The sequence below is a fragment of the Chrysemys picta genome, chromosome 6, assembly GCF_011386835.1.
Source record: "Chrysemys picta bellii isolate R12L10 chromosome 6, ASM1138683v2, whole genome shotgun sequence".
Classification (NCBI taxonomy): Eukaryota; Metazoa; Chordata; order Testudines; family Emydidae; genus Chrysemys; species Chrysemys picta.
The window spans coordinates 97,329,842-97,352,985 of NC_088796.1; the positions used below are offsets into that span (position 1 = coordinate 97,329,842).

Sequence of the window (23,144 nt, forward strand, 5' to 3'; positions counted from 1 at the left end):
CAGGCCAAATGCACTGCTGGTGCAAGCTTCATTCAAGTACATGAAAATGCACCTACTTACACCAGATCTGCATTTGTCCCTAAGTCTAAGTTTTTTCCCTTATGAACCATCAGCACTGCAGTTTGGGATATTTTGATACTGACATTAAACATGGAGGGCCAAAGCGGTGTAGCTCCAAGTTGTGCTGATTTACATCATATGGGGACCTGACCTGGAATGTCCAGTTTTCTGTACATGTCTTGGATGTAGGTAGCTTCTTAACTCACCAGCACAATGTATGTTTGAGAGGTGGAAACCTTTGAGATGTCTACTGAAACCTAAAATAAGGAAACTTGGTTGGAAAAAAATAAAAATCCAGCTGTGCTACTGAAATCAAAAATAGAAAAGGTCACTTGCTATTTTGGAAGTTGTACGCTATAGTCCCAGTTTTAGAACATCGAAGTTGTTAACCATACATTGTCACTTTCTCTGCAGAGCATTTTTTCATTGTAAATTAGGCCAATCTTACAAAAATATGCTGGTTTCCTTTTTTTCTGCCTACAATTTAAAGAAACCTTGACTGAATGTAAAGACCTATTAAGTCAGTTAGCCCATCCCTTTTCCAGGACACAACTGTACCCTAGAGTCCCAAACTATAGGCCCCCGTCATTTCCCTTGGAAGACAATTCCATATTCTGGTTGGCTTCACTGTCCAGATTTTTTTTCCTAATAATCAGCCTTAATTTTATTTTTCTTAATTTCATTCTATTATTGCCAGTTAGATCCCCTCTACAATACTAAACAAACCCCGTCATTCAAATATAGGCCCTAATACTGTAATTTGTGCATGGGTGGATTGTTGCACCCGCCCAGAGACTCACTGTCTGCCCATGATGAGCAGTTTGCAGGATTGTGGTCATACTTTGTAGATATTTACTATGTCCCCGCTCTCCCTGGTCATCACATAATCAAATTAGATTATTTTAGTCTTTTATACTTTCCTTAGATTTAAATCCCTTCTTCCACACAACTGTTGTTTCATAAATTTCAAGGCCAGAAGGCTCTATGATGATCATCTAGCCTGTCCTCCTGTATAACACAGACCACAGAATTTCACCAAGTGATTTCTGCAGCATATAACTTGATCTAATCTCAATTTAGAGACTTCAAGTGATGGACCACATCACTTGGTACATTGTTACAGTGAGCTTTATTTCTAGTCTGAATTTGTTCAGCTTCCAGACATTAGATCTTGTTACACCTTTGCCTTCTAGATTAAAGAGTCCTTTTCTATCAGAAATGCAGCTGTCATTCTCTGAACTCCTGCTAGTTTGTCACTATTTTTCTGGTGCTGGGAAATAATCTCAGACGTCCTTTTACCAGTGCCATTTAGGGATTATTACACTGGTCTACAATTTTTGAGACGTCGTCTGCTTCAGAGATAAAATGTGCTATTTATTATGTATTTTGATGTGCTGAATTCAAATATGACAATTAAAACAACTGATTGGCTACTGTTTCTAAGATATTTAAGTTTTTACATTTTATGTCTATGTATATTGTATAGATAGTAGAGTTTTAATCATAATTTGTAAACCTAGGTCTTTTCATGTGTTTATGGTTGCTTTACATGATAATATTTCACCTGTCCTGTTTATGTAACACTTTAAAAATCAGCAAAAGGGTTATATAAATAAAATTTATTATGAAACAAAAGGCAAAAAACTATTATGTACATAGTTTAGTCCTTCTCAGTGTCTACTCGGCGCTTCTTGGCTTGTCTCTTGTATTCATTAAATGGAGCATCTCTTGTCACTGTCCAGCAATAGTCTGCAAGCATTGATGGGCTCCATTTGCCCTGATAGCGTTTCTCCATTGTTGCAATGTCCTGGTGAAATCGCTCGCCGTGCTCATCGCTCACTGCTCCGCAGTTTGGTGGAAAAAAATCTAGATGAGAGTGCAAAAAAATGTATCTTTAATGACATGTTGCAACCAAGGCTTTTGTATGCCTTGAGGAAGTTTTCTACCAACAACCTGTAGTTGTCTGCCTTGTTGTTTCAGAGAAAATTTATTGCCACCAACTGGAAGGCTTTCCATGCCGTCTTTTCCTTGCCACGCAGTGCATGGTCAAATGAATCATCTCGAAGAAGTTCACGAATCTGAGGACCAACAAAGACACCTTCCTTTATCTTAGCTTCACTTAACCTTGGAAATTTTCCACGGAGGTACCTGAAAGCTGCTTGTGTTTTGTCAATGGCCTTGACAAAGTTCTTCATCAGACCCAGCTTGATGTGTAAGGGGGTAACAAAATCTTCCTTGATTCAACAAGTGGTGGATGCTGAACACTTTTCCTCCCAGGCTCCAATGACTGTCAGAGTGGCCAATCTTTCTTGATGTAGTGGGAATCTCTTGCATGACTATCCCATTCGCAGAGAAAACAGCAGTACTTTGTGTATCCAGTCTGCAGACCAAGCAAGAGAGCAACAACCTTCAAATCGCCACAAAACTGCCACTGATGTTGGTCATAGTTTATGCACCTCAAAAGTTGTTTCATGTTGTCATAGGTTTCCTTCATATGGACTGCATGACCAACTGGAATTGATGGCAAAACATTGCCATTATGCAGTAAAACAGCTTTAAGACTCGTCTTCGATGAATCAATGAGCAGTCTCCACTCATCTGGATTGTGAACGATGTTGAGGGCTGCCATCACACCATCGATGTTGTTGCAGGCTACAAGATCACCTTCCATGAAGAAGAATGGGACAAGATCCTTTTGACGGTCACGGAACATAGAAACCCTAACATCACCTGCCAGGAGATTCCACTGCTGTAGTCTGGAGCCCAACAGCTCTGCCTTACTCTTGGGTAGTTCCAAATCCCTGACAAGGTCATTCAGTTCACCTTGTGTTATGAGATGTGGTTCAGAGGAGGAGGATGGGAGAAAATGTGGGTACTGTGACATTGCTGGTTTAGGACCAGAAGTTTCATCCTCTTCCTCGTCTGACTCAAGTGAGAATGATTCTGGTGCATCAGGAACCGGCAGTATTGGGTGTATAGCTGATGGAATGTTTGGATAATGCACAGTCCACTTTTTCTTCTTTGACACACCTTTCCCAACTGGAGGCACCATGCAGAAGTAACAATTGATGGTATGATCTGTTGGCTCTCTCCAAATCATTGGCACTGCAAAAGGCGTAGATTTCCTTTTCCTGTTCTGGCAAAAGATTTGTTGCACAAGTATTGTAGCATATGTGTGGGGCCCACCTCTTGTCCTGATCTCCAATTTTGCAGCCAAAATAAAGGTGATAGGCTTTCTTAACCATAGTGGTTATGCTGCGCTTTTGTGATGCAAAAGTCACTTCACCACAAACATAGCAGAAGTTATCTGCACTGTTCACACAAGTACGAGGCATCTCTGCTCACTTTGGCTAAACAGAAATGTGTCCCTTTGCAAAAATCAAACACTGACAAATAAGAGAGCACTATACTGTATGGTTTCTAGAGCTGACATAGGGCAATTTGTTCAGCAGAGTGATGTAAGCTTCGTTATGATTGCATCATCCATGACTTCTAGGAATAACATGATGCAATTCATATCATGTATGACGCAATACCAGCTTCAAATTGCATCATTCATTGTTTTGCCTAAAAAGCAAGTACTGTCCAAACCCAGTCATAGATTTATTCATAGATCCAGTCAAAGATGTATTTTAGTCATTTCTGGTTTAAATTGAGATCCCTTCCCTTTATAACTCACTTATCCTCCGCCATTCCCAAGTCAAGGGTCGTATATACTGACCCAATAGCATATCTTGAAAACTAGAGCCAATCAACAATTTTAAGCATCATTTTCATTCTCAGTGACCCAGAATTAGTAAAGTTTGACTACATTTATTTCAGAAGCATTTTGGCTGTAGAGCAGTGTTGTTGTTGTTATTTCTATTGACTTATTGTTATATACTATTATATTTTATTTATATCAAACATGTATAAATATGTTTATAAATATAAAAAGTAATACTGCTTTGCATGACACTTTCCAGAGATATATCTAAATAGACAGGCTCCTTACCGTGAAGAGTTTATAGTCTAAAATAGACACACATACAACATGAAGATAACAGAAAAAGGAAGGAAGTCAGGTGAGGGGACAAAACTAATTAGAAAAATATAATTCGTATTATACAGAAAGCCAATCTGATATCGCCAGTAGGTGGGGTAGTGCAGAGGCAGAAGACTAGATAGCATAGGAAGTCAATGGTGGAAAGAAGGTTGAAGGAAGTTGCTTTCAAAAATGAAAGCAAACAAGAATTGGGATGTCCTTGCAAGCAAAGGAATGAGCATGACAAAAGGCACCAGATGAGAATGAGAGAGGGAGCAAGAGGTTTAGAAGAATGAGCAGAGCATGAATGGGAAGTGACAGAGGATGACAGATAATACATAGGCAGAGTCTTAAAAGGAATGATGGAAAGTTTGAACTTTGCATGGATGAAAGTGGAACCAGTGGAGTTATGTGGTCATAGTGGTGGGGAAAGAAGATTATTTTATCTGGAACAAGATGGACAGATAGAAGAGGTGAGAGCTAAGGATGGCAGAGAGGAGGAAGATAGAATTCTTGGGATGAGAGAGCACCATGGCATGAACCTAAGTTTTGGCAGTGAGGACAGAGAACTTTTACAGAGGGGTCTTTTATCTCTCAGCTGCAAGATCTGCAGCTTCTCCCAAAATTGCCCAAAATCTATCTGCCTTTCTTCTGCCATATCTCTTTGAAAAGTCATAACTGTTCTGTTGTCCTCTCTCATTTCTAAGTCCCTGTGGATATTACTGATTTCCAGTTTTCTCCCACACATTGAATATCTATGTTGCTTGGATTAATGCCCCCCTCCCAGTTGTGTAATGTTAGCTGGCTTTGTCTGGGCTGAGTCTCATTTTGTTATTTCCTCTTCATCTTTCTTACTATAACATTTGGCAAAACACTCAGGAGTCAGAATTGGCAGGAGAGAAACAGAAGTGTGATGCACAAAAGCACTGTGAAGAGACAGGCTGTTGTTTTCTGGCTCCAGCCACACAACATGGATCAGGGTTACAAAAGATTGTCCCTTGTCTCACAGCAGGGGGCAGTATTCACTCAGTTCTATCTATCCATCCATCCATCCTGGTTCTTATAGGGCCTTCATCACTGCAGTATCTGAGCTCCTGTTAAAAGAACTGCAACTAGGGTGACCAGATAACAAGTGTGAAAAATCGGGACTGAGGGGTGGGGGTAAGGGTAATAGGAGCCTATATAAGAAAAAGCCCCAAATATTGGGACTGTCCCTATAAAATTGGGACAGCTGGTCACCCTAACAGCAACATTTCTATCAACTGCACAAGCACCCAGGTGAGTCTGATCGCTCAGGTTTCTGAAAGCAACTATTTCACATTGGGCATGCTCTTTGTGTTGACGGATATTGGCAAAATCATTCCCATGCTGGTGAAACTTGATACCTATACTTACATCCTGCCCTTTTAGCTATTTTAATTCTTCTTTTAACATTGAAATAACATAGGGTGATGGATCTGCAAAGCAAGGGACTACACTCCCATCAGCCCTCACCCCTCTGTACTTGCCTTTTTCCTGGCCAGGTAAGAGGAAAGGTCCTGAACCAGGAAGTGGCCAGGTTCTGTTTGGAGATTGAAAGTGGGAGCTGCATGGCATCAGGGAGCTGTAGAGAAACCCCAGGGATTGTGGACAAAGCTGCATGTGGAACATCCATGTGACTGCCAGACGTTTCACTGTGTAGGACTTAGGGTGGACCAGCAGCGGCTGGGCAGGGAGCCAGTATGGAGAGGTCCCAATGGGAGACACTAGCTGACCCTGTCCTGGAACCCTACAAGCACCTATTTCCTCGAATCGATTCTGGGCTGGAAAGGGTACCCCGGACACTAGGCCTGCAGAGCCCTGACTCGTGATTGGGCTGCCCAGGGACCCAAACAAGAACTGCTGTTGCTCACTCTGAACTCTGTTTAAGCCTCTCTACCTAGGGTATTTGAAACTTTTCCCTTTCCTGCCAGCCCTAGTAAAATATCCTTTCCCTTAGCTATGTGTCCAAGTACTTACTGGGACACACCAGAGCTAGCACCTACAAGCCTAGCTGCTGAAACATCTCCAGCACTTTCCTCCTACTCATGGTACCCCTGGCACGCTACTGACACTCTAGGAGTTTGGGTTACTGGGCAGCCATAATAATTAAAATATCAATAGATTTTGAAATACTTATTTGTCACTTAGTCAGTTGTAATTTATTTCAGTCCTTCTGAATCTGCCTGTTTTCTCAAGAAATGGTCACCAAGGGCATCTGGGTACATGCTTCCCAGCTCCAGTAGACAGACATACACTAGCTCTACTCGAGCTCGCTCATCAAACTAGCAGCATAGCTGGGGGTAGCATGGGCGGTAGCTTGAGCTAGCCACTCAAGGATGTACCCAGGGCTTGGGGGCAGGTCTGTACTCAGACAGTTAGCCTGAGATGTCATCTGGGCTACCCCAGGCACGCTGCTATTTTTAGTGCAGTAGCTTTAGCAGAACTAGTGCATGTCTGTCTACTGGAGTTGGGGAGCTCACTCCCAGCTGCAGTGTAGACATACTTCAATCAAATTCACCCTAGTCTGATTACATTATGGCTTCAGCCAAGTACTGCCCAGATGAGGCAGCTTTGCCAATGCTGGTATCTGTAGTGATTTGCACTTGCCAATTTTGGCGATGCTAGTGCCTGTAACTATTCTGCTGGCACTAATACAAATTCTCTTCTTTCTGTATCTGTTTGTTGAGCTTTCCTCTTTTTCTACTGCATCAGCAGTTCTCTAGGATATCGCAAGTACTTCAAATAAATCTTGATGGTTTCTCCAGTACCTTTGAGAGTCTCTTTCATCAGTATATGAGCATGGCTCTGAGGAAGGGGTAATGACTCTTGTTTGGTTCCTGCTGTTGTTATCAATTCTCAGGTGAACTGGTTTCCCAGTTGGACAATTGCTTGTAGGTCTGTTATAGGAAAACTGTCATTTCTTTTCCTTTCTTTCATTTGTATTTGAGGTTTTGTAGAAAGTCAAGTCCTTGTTCATCTTCCCACTAGCATCTGTTCCGGGGGAAACCAATACTTCTACTGGTCTGCACTTCTAAAATCCAAAGAAACAGATTTCTACTGGCACCTTCAGCTTTCTTTAAGATATTTTCATTGCCTAAATAGGTCTCTTGGTCATGCTGTTACTCTGGGTGTATTTTAGCAAGGAGGTGACTTACTTAAACTAGCCGGTCTTAGCAGAAACTTGAAATTCTGCCCAATAAAGCTGTGGTGAGTTCTCGGGAATCAGAATCTTTGGTATTTGATGTCTCTGTGTTTGTTTGTTTTTAATTTTGAAATTCCTATGAATTAAGAGTAGAAATCAGTTAACAGCAAATAAGTTTCCATGTCAAGTTCAAGCAGCCTTTACCAGTTTAAGGCCCTGTATAATCAGCCTGGAATGAGTTATATTAGTGTCTGTGTTCTAAGAAATTTAATCAGATAAATACAGAACCAAAATAAAGTTTAATTGATAATTATATATCACGTGTTGCCTGGGTCTCTCTAGTATTTCATGACCTTGTATTGGCTCCATGGGTTTTGCATATAGTAAATAAGTATTTTTTTCTATAATTGAAAATGATCTACCAAAACTTTTTTTTTGACAGAAAATTGAGTTTACAATTGAACAGATTTTTGTTGTGAAAAGTATCTGCTTTCCATGGAAAATCTGGATTTTTTGGGCAAAAAAAATGTATGCCCCAAAACCCAAAAGTTTTCAGGTATGGCCCAAAACCCACATACTTCAGACCAAAAATGAAATAGTTCAATTTGGAAACACTACTTTGCTGCCTCATAGGAGTTGTAGTTCCGTTCTCATGTCCCTATTCTCCTTTATAGGCTGTGCTCCCCAGCCAGATTTTATCTCCATGACTCCCATGATGTACTGCATCAAGAGGGGTGTTGAAACAGATCTTTAATGGCCCACAGCTGGGTGGATGTTACCGGTCCCAGTGAGAATTCGGAAACCCATATGCTTAATGCACAGTAATTTATTTGAGAAAGAATCACACAAGTAGTTAAGGATACACAGTGCACGTCTTTTCATAGAAGCCTCAGGCTAGGTCTACACGAAGGGGCGGGGTTGATTTAAGATACACAAATTCAGCTATGCGAATAGCGTAGCTGAATTCGGCATATCCTATTCAACTTACCCTGCTTTGAGGATGGTGGCAAATCGACCGCCGCGGCTCCCCCGTCGATGGCGCTTACTCCTCCTGACGAGGTGGGAGTAAGCGCGTCGATTCAGGGATCAATTTATCCATCTAGATGAGACGCGATAAATTGATCCCCGAGAGATCGCTTTCTACCCGCCGATCCAGGCAGGTAGTGTAGACTAGCCCTCAGCTCCCCAAGCATAAACCCTCAGTAACTATGTTGGCCTTACACAGTATCCTGATTAGCAAACAAGGCAGATATATCTACCAGTTCTAGATGGAGACTTCTTTTCTTCTCTTCTTTCCACTTTTAGGTACTTGGTCTGTTAAATGTCCCTTGAAGCAGGGTCTAGGTCACCCCGAGGACTTCTGTTTCACAGTCTCGAACCTCTTCAGATGTTAATTGGGGAACTAACTTAATTAATTTACTTTGCTTAGCATTTACACCGTTTTGTTCTCAAAGGAGTCACATGTCCCAGAAATATGTCTCGTGGGCATTATCACCGGTTTTCTCTAATTAATATTTTGGAAGGAGGGGCTGCAGAACAGACCCAGACCAAAGCTCAATCAACATTTACCCTCTCATCAATCATTCGCTTAAGCTCTTAGCATGATGTTATCCAAAAAGGGTCATTTTGACCCATATCAGCCTGCACCAAGCCCACCGATATCATGATTTTATGTGTTTTTTTACCAAGGTAAAAATTTTAATTTTTTAAAAAATTTTAATTTTATTACTCTGCTGATATATTCCAAAGTTCGATGCTGAAAAATACATGCCCATTGAGCCATTATTAACCATTTAAGTGCAGTTTCAGCACCTCCAGCAGTTTTCCACATCATTTATCTAATGCTAAGAGAATTCTGCTCCGAGAATCCTCTAGCAAGTTCAGGCATACCAAGTCATCCAAAACTCATGCTTATCACATCCATTTATATCAATCACTGCAATTCATAATAATTTGACATCATCTCAACAGTCCCTCACTCAATATCCAATTACCCAAGGTAACTGTGATATCGCACCAATCATGCGAGTTGTACCAATATGCCAGTTATTGGATCTTTTTGAACTACAGCCTCATTTTACGATCTTTAAAAACATAATCTGACAATTTAATTTTAAAAGTTTTCTGCAAAGCTTGTCTTTTCTTTTATACTGCTTACATATTTGGTATTTAAAACACAAGCATAGCAGAAATAATACAGTTGTTTTACAAATTTGAAATATTATCATTTAATTTCATTTTATTTTATTACTTGACATACAACATTGTACCAAACACACATTTTAGATCTTAAGTTTTCTGCAACTTTTTAAATAATTTTATATTTTCGAGCAAGTGTATTTTTTTACAATTATTACAAGTCTGGCTGATTGTTTTATTGTACATACCATATTTTTTTTAATTCCAAATTCCAATTCCTTTTTTTTTAATTAAGGTGCCCCATTCCCTATTATTTGTTTTCATCCCTCACACGTATCCACCAAAATCCCCCATTTCATTTCCCCAGGCACTTGCATATATTACCGGATACACTTCTTGTACCTCTCCATTAGCTATACCGGAAAGGATACGGGCGCACTGGCGTATGGTACATGTATGTACATGCACCCTCCAGGTATCTTGGAGCAATTGGTTAATATAGGAATAATAATTCAATGCCCAAATAAGTGTCTCTGGCCAATTACCTCTGCGACTTTGTTTCAAGATATTTTTCCATTGTTTTCCCAAGATTCCCTGAGCTTCTATACACACTTTTTCCCAGAACAATCCTGAACAAATATTTGTTATTGTTTAACAATTTCCAAAACACTCTTTCCCAGGAGTTCACTTAGTTCCAATACAGGGTATCCCATTTCTTGATCCATTCTTTCTCCTTACTTCCCAGCATGTGCTGATTGTACTTCTGTACAGCACTTTTGCAGGGATTGGTTCCAAGTTGTTTCCCACAGTAAGGTTTACTTTGACTAGGATTTTGATCAAATCTGTACTGTTATCTACCCCAGTATTGGAATTTAGACTTTCCAAAAGCTCTTTCGGAACTTTTCCTTCCCTCGGAGAATTAACCCTGGAGGCTACTTTCAGGTTTGGGGATTTTTTCTATTTCTTCGGTCTGTTAAGGGTTTAAACAGGGTAATTGAATACTTTTATCGGTAGGTTTGTTTTATTTTCTACACACGCATCAGGTTTCGGAAATTGTATGGAGGGCCGGTTAGGGGAGGCTGTGCCTCCCCAAACAGCCAGGCATGGCCTGGACCCTACCCTCTATCCCCCTCTCCTGCTTCTTGACCCCTGACAGCCCCCCCCCCCGGGACTCCTGCCCCATCCGACCCCCCCCATTCCCTGATGGCCCCCCCGGGACCTTTGCCCCATCCACTCCCCCTTCTCCCCGCCCTTTGACCGCCCTCACCCCTATCCACACCCCCGCCCCCGACCACCACCTCGAATTCACCTGCCCTCTATTCAACGCCCCCTGCTCCCTGTCCCCTGACCCCCTCTGGAACCCCTGCCCCTGACTGCCCCCTGCCGCCCCATCCAACCCCCCTCATTCCTGACTGCCTCCGGGACCCCTGCACCCATTCAACCCCCCTGTTCCCTGCCTTCTGACCACCCTGACCCCTATCCACACCCCGAACTCCCCTGACCTCTATCCAACTCCCCCTGCTCCCTGACCCCTTAACGCGCTGCCTGGGGCACCAGTGGCTGGTGGCACTACAGCTATGCTGCCCGGCTGGAGCCAGCCACGCACCGTGCAGCACAGAGCACTGGGTCAGGCCGGGCTCTGCAGCTGCACTGCCCCAGGAGCTCACAGCCCCGCTGCCCAGAGCATTGCGCCGGCAGCGCAGTGAGCTGAGGCTGTGGGGGAGGGGGAACAGCGGGGGAGGGGCCGCAGTAGCATAGCTAGCGGGGTGCAGGGGCAGCAGCCGCTTCCCCCGCCTTTCCAAAAGCGGCTGGAGGAGCAGCCGTCAAAAAAAAGCTAACAGAATATTGGGAATTATTAGGAAAGTATTTTCTGTTTTATTATTTATCCCTTTCGTATTTTCATATAAATCCAAGGTATGCCCCATCTTCAATAAGATGTATTGGAATTGGAAAAGACACAGAAAAAAAACAAAAATGATCAGGGGTCTGGAACAACTTCACATGAGAAGAGATTAATAAGACTTGGACTCTTCAACTTGGAAAAGAGATGACTAAGGAGGGAATACGATAGAGATCCATAAATTCATGACTAGTGTCAAGAAAGTAAATAAGAAAGTGTTATTTACGTTTTCATATAACACAGGAAATAGGGGTACTAAATAAAATTAATAAGCAGCAGGTTTAAAATAAAAGGAAATATTTTCTTCACATAGTTAACTTACGGAACTTCTTGCTGAAGAACACTGTGAAGGCCAAGACTATAACAAAAAAAATTTTTTTTTAAAGAAAAAAACAAATAAATTTATGGAGGATAGCTCCTAATGGCTATTAGCCAGGATGGGATGGGTTGGTGTCCCTAGCCTCTGTTTGCCAAAAGCTGGAAATTAGCAACAAAAGTTGGATCACTTGATGATTGCCATTCATTCTCTTTGAAGCACCTGGCATTGGCCACTGTCGGAAAACAGAATACTGGGCTAGATGGACCCTCGGTCTGATCCAGTATGGCCATTCTTATATTCTTATATTTGTGCCCCTAATAAGGATGATCATTGTATTAAAATTTGAGTAACTTAAAACTCTTCTGGCTTATTCTTTGGATAGGGTCTTATGGCACAAACAGGTGCAGCAATCACATAGAAAACAAGCCCAGAAGCAACAAAACAAAGCAAATGTCACAGCATTCTTCTTGCTTCAATAAAGTCATAGGTTAACCTGCAAAAATATAAGCAAACACAAAGCAAAGGCCTCTGACCGGGCCTTATAGGTTAGTACATACTGTGCATTCATTTCTGATAATTGTTATATCTAGTCCGTTGGCAAGTATAATTTGATTTGATCAGAATATCTTCACACATTTCCATCCAAAGTGGTTACTAAAACTGCTCTGGGACTGGCCACATACTTAACTGGAAAGAGTTCCTTTTATATAGGTTTTATTTTACCTTTATTTACCAGTTCTTTAAGCATCATCTTTTCCTCTATTTTTCATTGATATTTCAGTTGTTCCTTCTGGTCTTTTTTTTTTCTGCATTGATTTTTTTCCCCTGTCCAAATGTTTTTAACTGTTTGCACCAAATTTGCCACCCAGATCTTCTTTTATATTCACTCAGGCATTTGTTTCTTTGGTGTTAACAGGAACTCAGGAGTTTTCATAACTTAGTCTGTTATTAATTTAAAGAGGTTAATGGACTAGCAAAGAAGCAATTAGCAATGTTCAGCATAAAGAACCATTTAGCCATTGCCACTACTCCAGCCATTAAAATTGGAAGGTGGGCTACAATTAGGACCATAGGTACTATAGGTTTATTAATTTTTCTGTAATCAATTGTGGGATGCCATTTGCCATCCAATTTCTATACAGACTAGATTGGGGAGTTGTATTGACTTTAACATTTTCCTACTACCCCCTATGCTTTCAAATCCTGTAACAGTTCTTCTATATGTGGAACTGCTTCTGCTGGATGGGAATACTGAGGAGTCGGTGGAAAAATGTGTAAAGCCATTTCCACTGCTGCTTCTACGTCTTCACATTCAGATTTCTTTTCTAGCCCAAACCACAGGACATTCCCTCATTCACTTATTGTCTGGCAGTGCCACAGCTGTCATAGCCTTGCAGGCCCACTTTCTTAATCCTTCTGAAATAATCCACTCGTTCAGTCTCTCTCTTTTTTCCCCACAAACAGCCTCCTGCCAAATTAAGTCCTGTTGTATCACATCTACTTCCAATATAGCTTCCTCAGTCATGCTGTTAGAAACCACTGTATCTGTTTAAAATTTGGTCTGACCTACTATCCTATACTAATACATGGCAGATGTATTAATAAAGTCCCTTTTACTTCTTTGCTGTGGAATCCAAACAAAGGAATGATTTGTTCTCTGTGCACATCCTACTGCACTGACTTAATTGAAGTTGCCTCTGCTCCCGTGTCAATTAATGCTAGCAACCATTATACGTCTACCAGTTATGTGGGGCTGTAATTTGGCCACTAATATCCAACCTTGGGGACCTGGGTTGCTAAGGGAGAGGCACCTTTACTGAAATGTAGAGCCGCCCTTACAGGGAGTCACCACGTCCATCGGAGCTAATTCCTGGAATAACAAACCATAAAGGGTTCCTATGCCTGCTTCCCCAGTCTCACCAGCCTTAGCTCCTGCTTGCAGCGTTGACTGTGATCTAGCTCTTGCCATCAAATCACTTCAATGTCTCCAAAGGTTGCCTATCCAAACAAACCATATCTGCACTCCTTTCCTCAAGTTGTGCCCATACCTGTGCTCACAATAATCCCCCACTAGACACTCCACGTCTCCTACTATACCATTCTCTGCCTTGACCTATTTCATTGCAACTATCACGTCCCAGGTCAGCATGGTTGGATGGTTGGAGCATGGTTGGAGCCTTCTTGATTACTGTAGGAAGTCTCACCAACCATTCTCTGAGGACAACTACTTGTTCCATTTACTACCCTTTCTGCTTGAGCTAAATCCATCCAAGATATTAAATCTGTCACCTGTTTTTCCTCAATTCCAGCCAGAGAGCATACCAACAACAATCTAGTACAATAAGCCATAACAGATTCCCCTTCCTCCTGATGCATCAACAAAACTGATCTCCTTAATTCAGAGGGGGTTAGAAAATATCAGGCTACCTTCAGGATAGCACCGTCTGTGCTATCTTTGCTTAATTCTGCCTCAATTTCTGCCAGCAATGTCGTTCCTTCTGTAGGGCCAGCATATGTTGTTATCAATTCTCTTAAATCTCTAAGATCTAGATGTTTTCTAATCATGTATCCCAACAGCCAAGAGAAACACGTTTTCTTAGTCAAATAACCCAATTGTTTATCCAGTGTCTGTTTTTCAGTTTCAGTCAGAGAATGAATTACTTCTTGTATTTGCTGTGGAGGCTGAGGCATTTGCACTACCACTACTGGCTGGATTACCAGAGATCCTGGAAGGGGCTCCTCTTCCTCTTCCACCTGTATATTAATTCTTTCCTCTAAATCTTGACATATATTGGTTAAAGCTGTTATCTGCTGAGCATTAGTTACATTCTGTGCTACAGCAGTTTGCAGGTCCCATTTCAGGTTTTCATTTTGCAATTTTAGTTTTTCCAATTCCTGTTCTAAACTTTCTTGCTGACATTCGAAAACATCTCACTCCTTTACAAGCTTATTCACAGCATGATACATAGCACAGATGACTTGTGCTGATGTTCAGGCTTTCTTGGGAGTGTAACCGTTATTGATACCTCAACAACAAATTGTCCAAACCTTTCTCATGCAGTGTGGGGACTGCATCACACAGACATGAATCTGACTCCAAACTTTCACATACCTGTCTTAGTAAACACTTATCCACCATACCCAGAGGCTTCGGGGCATCCCCTTTGTCTTCTGAAGTAAATCTGCCTTGCTTGCACTTGTGGAACATCATTGGCTTTAAGATGACACTGATGCAACCCTCTGTACTTGTGTGTTTCTCTATCTCTCGATATACTGGTTCCAAGTTGTATTTAGTCTCTGCTTCCCTCGCTACAGACAATGTCTCAAAATAATATTTTAATTTGCCTTGCCAGAATATTCTGGTTCCAAGATATATTTCCCCAGTTCCCCGTCACCATAAAATGCTTTAAGACGATATATTGTTCCTTTTAGCTTGGCTTACCAGTTCAGAAACAACCGACTTTTCCCACTAGCACAGTAAACCACCCTCTGCTACCAACGTTGAAACGGATCTTTAATGGCCCACGGCTGGGCGGATGTTACCAATCCCAGTGAGAATTCGAAAACCCATATGCTTAATGCACAGTAATTTATTTGAGAAAGAATCACACAAGTAGTTAAGGTTACACAGAGCACGTCTTTTCCTATAAGCCTTAGCTCCCCAAGCATAAACCCTCAGTAACTATGTTGGCCTTACACAGTATCCTGATTAGCAAACAAGACAGATATATCTACCAATTCTAGATGGAGACTTCTTTTCTTCTCTTCTTTCCACTTACCACTAGGTACTTGGTCTGTTAAATGTCCCTCAAAGCAGGGTCTAGGTCACCTGAGGACTTCCGTCTCACAGTCTTGAACTTCTTCAGATGTTAATTGGGGAACTAACTTAACTAATTTACTTTGTTTAGCATTTATACCTTTTTGTTCTCAAAGGAGTCACATGTCCCAGAAATATGCCTCTTGGGCATTTATCACTGGTTTTCTCTAATTAATATTTTGGAAGGAGGGGCTGCAGAACAAACCCAGACCAAAGCTCAATCAACGTTTACCCTCTCATCAATCATTCACTTAAGCTCTTAGCGTGATGTTATCCAAAAAGGGTCATTTTGACCCATATCAGCCTGCACCAAGCCCACCGATATCATGATTTTATGTGTTTTTTTATCTTGTGAGCTGGTTCTCTGTTGATATATTCCAAAGTTCGATGCTGAAACATACATGCCCATTGAGCCATTATTAACCATTTAAGTGCAGTTTCAGCACCTCCAGCAGTTTTCCACGTCATTTGTCTAATGCTGAGAGAATTCTGCTCCCAGAATCCTCTAGCAAGTTCAGGCATACCAAGTCATACAAAACTCATGCTTATCACATTCATTCAAATCAATCACAGCAATTCATAATAATTTGGGACCGTCTCAACAAGAGGAACCCAGGCTGAATCATGGGAGATGTAGTCTGACCAGGGAGACTAGCCTATAGAGGAGAATGGAAAGATGAAGCCCCCAAACTACGCCTCTCATGAGGCACTGTGGCAGCATTATTGCATTGAACTATGTTTATTTTTGGCTAAAATATTTCAGTTTGATTTTTTTGCCAAAAAGTCGATATTTTCCACTAGACCCATCCCCCCATTTTACGACCAGCTCTGTTTGTTTCATACTGAGCTATCATGTCTGCTATATGAGCATCTCTATTTCTCAGCACTGCTGAAACAGTTGGTTTTTGTCTTTTTGATGGGACACTCCACCATTCCACTGGTACAAAGGATAATGAGGTAAGTAGAGGCCTCCAAATACCTATCCTAGATAAAATCCATGAATTAAACTCATACCCTACACCCCAGATCATAAGACCGACATGCCACTTACTGACCTGGCAGGATATTATCTCCAGTTCAGCCCCAACATTGCATCAATTGAGGCTCCCCTGACTGACCTGCTAAAAGGCAAAGACACCAAAAATGCCCAGAAAGATGTAATGCCCTTAGAGTGTTGTGACAAGAAGATATTCTGTACCCTTTGCTCTTTTTACCTGAAGTATCTTATTTTGCTTGTCCCTCAGAAAGCCCATGCTTTTACTTTTCATCTCTCTCTTGTCAATAGCTTGTACAAGACCCATCAGCCCAACGCTTGCCATTTTAACACTAATCCCCTTTTCCTTTTCATGACTGCCATCTCTGAAAGCAGGCAAACAGTCTCCTTTGCCGCTTATGCATCTTTCTAATCAGCCAACAGAATGAGCTGTCAGGCTCCTTTCCCTAGAGACCAAGCATATCCTTTCCATGATACACTCAGACTTAGCTGGCCTGCAGCACAAGAATTTCAAGTCTGTCTTTGCACCTGGTTCATTTTGGAAGGCAGCATACAGAGCTGCTGCTACTTCTGCTGGTACTAGCCCCTAGGCCCTCATACACCTAGATGGGTTTTAACATCAGCTCAAGAAACAATTAGTATATGGGAAACAATTCTGTGTACAGCTGTATAGAGCTATCGCTTGGATGCAAGCCCCACAAAATATTGAAGAGCATATGATCTGCAGCAGAACCAGCTCATCCTAAGTAAATACATAAACAGGAAGTACAAGAATAAGAGAGCAGTGACGTGAGTGGGTACCATAAGTTAGCTGTAACAATCAAGTGTATTTCAAGACAAGTTATGCTAAAGCCTGTGTATGTTATTTTCACACTGTTCACCTTCAGTGTGCCTCGTTCTGACTGAAAAACAATAAGCTACCTCCTCTACCAGCTATGCAGTAATATGGTCTTTTATTTTCTTTATATCAAGAGTATGAATAATTCTTGCTTCATGTAAAGAAAGGTGGAGGGTGGGGTAGGAAGAATCGATGAAAACTGTAAGCAAGGATCTGGAGTCAGTAGAAAGGAAATGAATATACGAGTCCCAAGAGCATGGGACTAAAACATGGTTTGCAACATAGTCTGGAAAAATGCAATGCAAGTTTAAATTATTTTTCCATTGTCAGATATTTTGATTAAAAAAAACATAAAAGTTCCTATGACTGCACTTCAGTTCCATCTGGTTAAATCCTCCTCAGCGTAAACACGCCCTTCAGCTTGAGCTTAATTTCTGCAGTCAGGTTTGCTATGGTTCAATATGTTTCCAGCAAACATCATATACTTCATTCTCATTACCTTAATATTAACGTATTCAGTGTTATAGCTTAATGACAACAAGGACTGAACATATATTCATAGGAGTTAGGAAAGCTCAGAGTTCAGGCTGAAACTCCCTCCTTAACTCACCCCCATTACATCCAGACATTGCTGGAGTTTTAAATTCAGTGATTGATCTTTTAGCCTGGACTGCATCTGCTGCAACACAGAGATATATTTGAGTGAGTTAAATAAGGATTAAATTGAAGCCTGCTAGTTTTTAGTGATAACTCCATTTGGGATTCTTTTTAACCATAATCTAAAGCATTTTTATGTGGTTGTTTTTTGAGATTATTGATGAGTAGAGCAATCTTTCAGATTTGAGTTATTATAAAAATTATAAAATTGTTTTCTTTGAATCACTTTTTAAAAAAAAATCAACCTTCTCTGATTCCCTTAAGAGAGGGGAAGAGACAATAAAATCTTTAGCGCTTGCCACACCCTTAGCAAATAATTTTCAGTCCTGAAAAATGACTGAAACCAGAAATTTGGGGCAAATTCTTCCCTGTCTTACACTGTATACTGCCCAGTGGTTGGACAGAACTGGGCCTCCTTGTTCATGGAGCTATTTTTTCCATGTGGCATGTAGGAATCTTTTAGCATCTTGTTTATTAAGGTGGGTGGGTGTGTGTGTGTGTGTGTGTGTGTGTGTGTGTGTGTGTAAAAACAAGCACATATATTATGTATAAGTATTATACATATTGTATACACACGCATTTATATATTTTATATAATGGTCAAACTGTTTATTAACTCTCCATTTAAAAGTGGTTTAGAAAGAGTTAAATGATTAGTAAATGTTATAAACATATTATAGACATGAGTAAGTAATTCTAGTCTGGTTTATTTTTAAATATAATTTATATTAGATTAATTCATTGTTGAACCTGACCAAAGAGTATGTGAAATTTTTTCTAACATCTTGGTTGTACAGCAACAGCAAATGGACTGTGCAATTTCTTGGGAAATGATAAATGTTTTTGTGCTGGATTCTGCTTTGATCCACTGTAAATCCACAGTAACTCAGCGGAAGTCAATGAAGTAGCTCTGAATTACACATGTAAATAAGAGAAGAATTGTTTTTCCACTCAGTTATAATTTGAATTTGGAGATTGAATTAACCTGAAATATTTAAATTGAGCCTGCTAGGCTTTGTCTAATTTCTGGGTAAAACCATGATAACAAGTCAATTTTCATATGGTTTCCTTCTAAAACTATAAATGGGATCCACCTCCTCTCCCCCAGAACACTACCTGAACAAGCCAGGACTGACGGTCTGCTTTAACCCACTCCACAGCTGCTAGGCACCCAGATCACTTCATGCTAGTAAAACTACTGCTTTTGCCATAACAGATTTAAGTGGAGGAAGGTGGTTTCCCTTCCACTCATAGTATGTACAAGAGATGGGTGCATTGAGACCTGCCATTAATCTGTATGATGATTTTAGCCCAAGTCCCTGACTTATCTGCTGTCATTCTCTTACTTTCCTGTATCTTCTCTACTCCCTTCCCAGGCTTTTCTTTTTCATCCCTTTCTCCCAGCGTGACCAGATATACAGTAGGTTATTCGTGTGACAAAATAGGGCAGCCTGGTACCCTGGGACAAAGGTTCCACCTCTCCCTCCTGGACAATAATATGGTATAGACCCTACGCAGTCACTAATGTGCCCTTTTGTTGTTATTACTAGAGCTGGGTAAAAGATTTTGGCTGCAACTCTTTTTCACAGCAACATACAAATTCACATTGACCAAATCATATTTGTGAGTTCATGTTGATTTTGGTGAACTGCTTCCATTTAAAAAAAGGAAACCTCAAAATGAAATATTTTGATTTTGGGATTAGAGTCACAGGGGGAGTTAAGCACCTTTCACAAAGTGGTTGTGGCTCCCTATCCCCTAACTCCCTATCCCCTAACAACCCAGTGGTTAGGATGCTCACCTGTTAAATGGGAGACCTAGGTTCAAATCCTTGCTTCAGAGCAGGGACTTGAACCCAAATCTCCTCCCTTCCATATGAGTGTGCTAGCCATCAAACCATTGAGGTGTGGCATCTCTCTTAATCTCTCCTGTTGCAGTTGTTCCACTTTGTATAAATAATTATATATTAATTGGGCCAGAGAGAGAGTGAGAAAATGACTCTGTAGCCTGGTGGTTAGGGAACTCATCTGGGAGGGAGAACACCTGGATTCCAGTCCCTGCTCCAGTGAATAATTAATTATTTAGACCAAGTGGAACAGCTGCAACAAGAGAGCTTTAGAGTGATGTAGACAATGATGAAGAAGCTACGCTGTTCCTGGTCCTCCTCGCTCCCATGCCCAAGTCTGGCTACAGCACCTTGAATGTACTGTCTCTTTCTGAGGAATACATTGTCATTTGTGTATGAGGTTTTGCTACTGCTGCTCCATTTCAAAATCCATTTGAAAATACCATCCTGGGTTTCTAAAAATGTGTGCCTATCCAAATACAGATAAAACTTTCATTTTCAATTTTAACTGGGTATATTTTCACCCAAAGGCTGGTTATTTTTAATTTTGTAATCCACAACCAAGCAAATTTCCTGTGGCTTTGGATTTAATAAGGAACATTTCCACAGCGCAAACAATAACTAGATAAATACAAAAACATTTCACATTGATAAATGTGACATTGTCCAGTCTCCTATGCCATAAAATATATTGTTATCTACTAATCATCCCCCCCAACGTTGATGTCTTCAAAATTTTGCTATTGCCGATTACTATTCATTGTGACTTTCTGCTTTCCCCCCATTTCTTAGATCGAATTGCACAGAATATCATTAAGTCCCATTTGGAGACGTGTCAATATACAATGGATGAACTACACCAGCTAGCATGGCAGACCCACACATATGAAGAAATTAAAGTATACCAGAGCAAGGTACAATACCTTACCACTCCTTCTCTTGCTTCGCCATCTCCTTGCGATTCAGTGCAGTATATTTGGCAAGGACTTGTTGATCAATACCAGGTTAAGCTTTAAACCTTTGGGTGGGAAATAGCAGTTTGATATTAGAAGAACTTGGCAACTGAAGATGTGAGAATGGCATTTTAAAATAGAAATAACAGCTTGCTTGTGTGTTTGCTAGTAGCATAATGTCAGGGCAAAGGAAATGGTGATAAAATCAGCCTCCCATATTAATTATTTGTTTCCATGGGCCTGATCTTTTCCCCAAACTCCAGTTGATTTCAGTGGGAGCAGGATTGGACTCCATATGTTGGAAGAGTTTTTTCAAAACAGAAAATAGATTTGTTTAACGTATTTATGACAACTGTTAAAACTGTCCCCATTTTCATGTGGAAAAATGAATGTTTTTTATTGTAAGGAAAGTAAATGTCCATCACCTGTCGACAGTAGATAATGCAGAATTTAACACACTCTGTAAAGTGTGGTAATACTGTTGAAAAGTGGCTGTAAAAATGACTTCATCTGGTTGTATATTTATTCTCCCCCTACGATTCCTATATCAAATTCGTTCCGAATATTTCTCCCACTTGCAGCTCTTCAATTTCAGCCTAGGCAGTGGAAATCAAGCTGAGTTCTGCTTTTTTCATTTTCACCAATAATAATGTTTCAGCAATCAGAATTTAGACAAAGCAGAACAGAGTTCAGTTTGCTCTGTTGGCTCCCCAGGGATGATCGAAGTTGAAACTCACCTGTGGCAGATGTAGTCCAAAGATACATTTGTGCGCGCGCATATACACACACAAAGGTGATAAACTGAACAAGAAGGTCCCAATTTTGTGCGGTCACTGTTCTGACTGTAATTACACTTCAATGGTTTTTGAACCCAGCAGAAATGTTCAACTAGGTGACTAAATAGCATTAGTCTATTTCCTTTGCTAGCAATATATTTGCATATTTACATTGCCTAGTTGTCATTAATTTATATCTATCTCTAGAAAGAGATAGATAGATAGATAGATTCACAAAAGGACTTAGGCACCTAACTGCCACTTTAGGTGCCTAAATCCCAGAATCAGGCCCTAGTAGGCTTCACAGAACCCCCAATTCAACTCCCCCCTCCACCTGAGGAATAGAAGGCATTTGAACAGGGGCCTGTCATCTCTCTGGTGTCTGCTCTAAACAGTAGGCTATAGGATATTCTGATGTAGGGCTTCTTCAGTCTCTCATGCTGAAGCTGTTCCACTGTGGATAAACAATTTAAAAAGTCCTTAGAGCAGGGGGACTGGATCCTGAGTCTCACACATGATTACTCTAACCAGCAGGCTACAGAGTCAGAGGCACAGTGAGATTGTCAAAAGTACCAGATTTCAAGTCCTTCCTCCAAAGCATGGAGGCACTAGAGCTTTTCAAAAGAAATTTTACGTGAGCAAAACAATGTAAATACAAAAATGTATTTATCACTAGCCTTGTTCTTGTAAATGTCTGACATGATTTGGCTGAATTTTTCCAAACCATTTTCAGCCAGAAGCAGACACCCAGCATGGAAAATTTCAGCCCAAACAGTTAAAGTTTAGCAAAGTTATAAGCAACTGAAAATAGGGTCTTATAATGAGAAGAGTCAGGCAACCTTGATTGTAAGTGGCGCTACCAGTTCTGTCTATTATAAAATCTAAATTACACACTTTGCGTGACACAGCATTGTATTGTTTTGCCTCTGAACATTATGTTTGCTTACTGCTTTATTTTTTATTGCATATTTCCTTTGGAAGGCAAGAGAAGCATTGTGGCAGCAGTGTGCCATCCAGATCACTCATGCTATTCAGTACGTAGTGGAGTTTGCAAAGCGGATAACAGGCTTCATGGAGCTCTGTCAAAATGATCAAATTCTACTCCTTAAATCAGGTGAGTGGTTTAGTCAGTCATTCTCTCTTCAAATAACCTTACTTCTCCCCATCACAATCTTCCCTCCCCACACACGTAAACCCTACATGATCTTCTGCATTAATAACATTCAGGGCCGGCGCAACCCATTAGGCGACCTAGGCAGTCGCCTAGGGCACTACAATTTGGGGGGCGGTGACCGCGGCGGTATTTCGGCGGCAGGACCTTCCGCTGCCTCTGTGGGGGGCGGCATTTCGGGGCGGGACCTTCCGCCGCCTAGGGCAGCAGAAAAGCTGGCGGCGCTCCTGATAACATTCATGTCTTCAGATCCCATTCCCTCTAAAGTCAATTGTGCTTTTCATTTACAGAAAAACTTACTGTTAATTGCAGAAGCCACAGTTTGACACGCAGTGTAAGGTATCATTGAGCTGAGCTGGTTGAATCACCAACTGCTGCCCCTAAAACCGCCACTTGATTTTAGTGAATCAAATCCACGCTAACTGGACCCTGCCTCTCTGGTCAACTCTAATCATTTTAATGATGCTACAGCAATACCTATAATCTT

The 23,144-nt window shown here is 41.0% G+C and overlaps 1 protein-coding gene across 3 annotated transcripts in view; it reads left to right on the plus strand.

The window, feature by feature from the left end:
- The window catches only part of RORB (RAR related orphan receptor B), a 219,009-nt gene that overhangs the window by 174,950 nt on the left and 20,915 nt on the right, over window positions 1-23,144 (plus strand). For all 3 annotated transcript variants that reach the window (XM_065549410.1, XM_065549409.1, XM_065549411.1), the window contains 2 exons: window positions 20,550-20,671; window positions 22,468-22,600. In XM_065549410.1, the coding sequence (XP_065405482.1) occupies window positions 20,550-20,671; window positions 22,468-22,600 (255 nt within the window). The remainder of the gene's footprint in view (window positions 1-20,549; window positions 20,672-22,467; window positions 22,601-23,144) is intronic.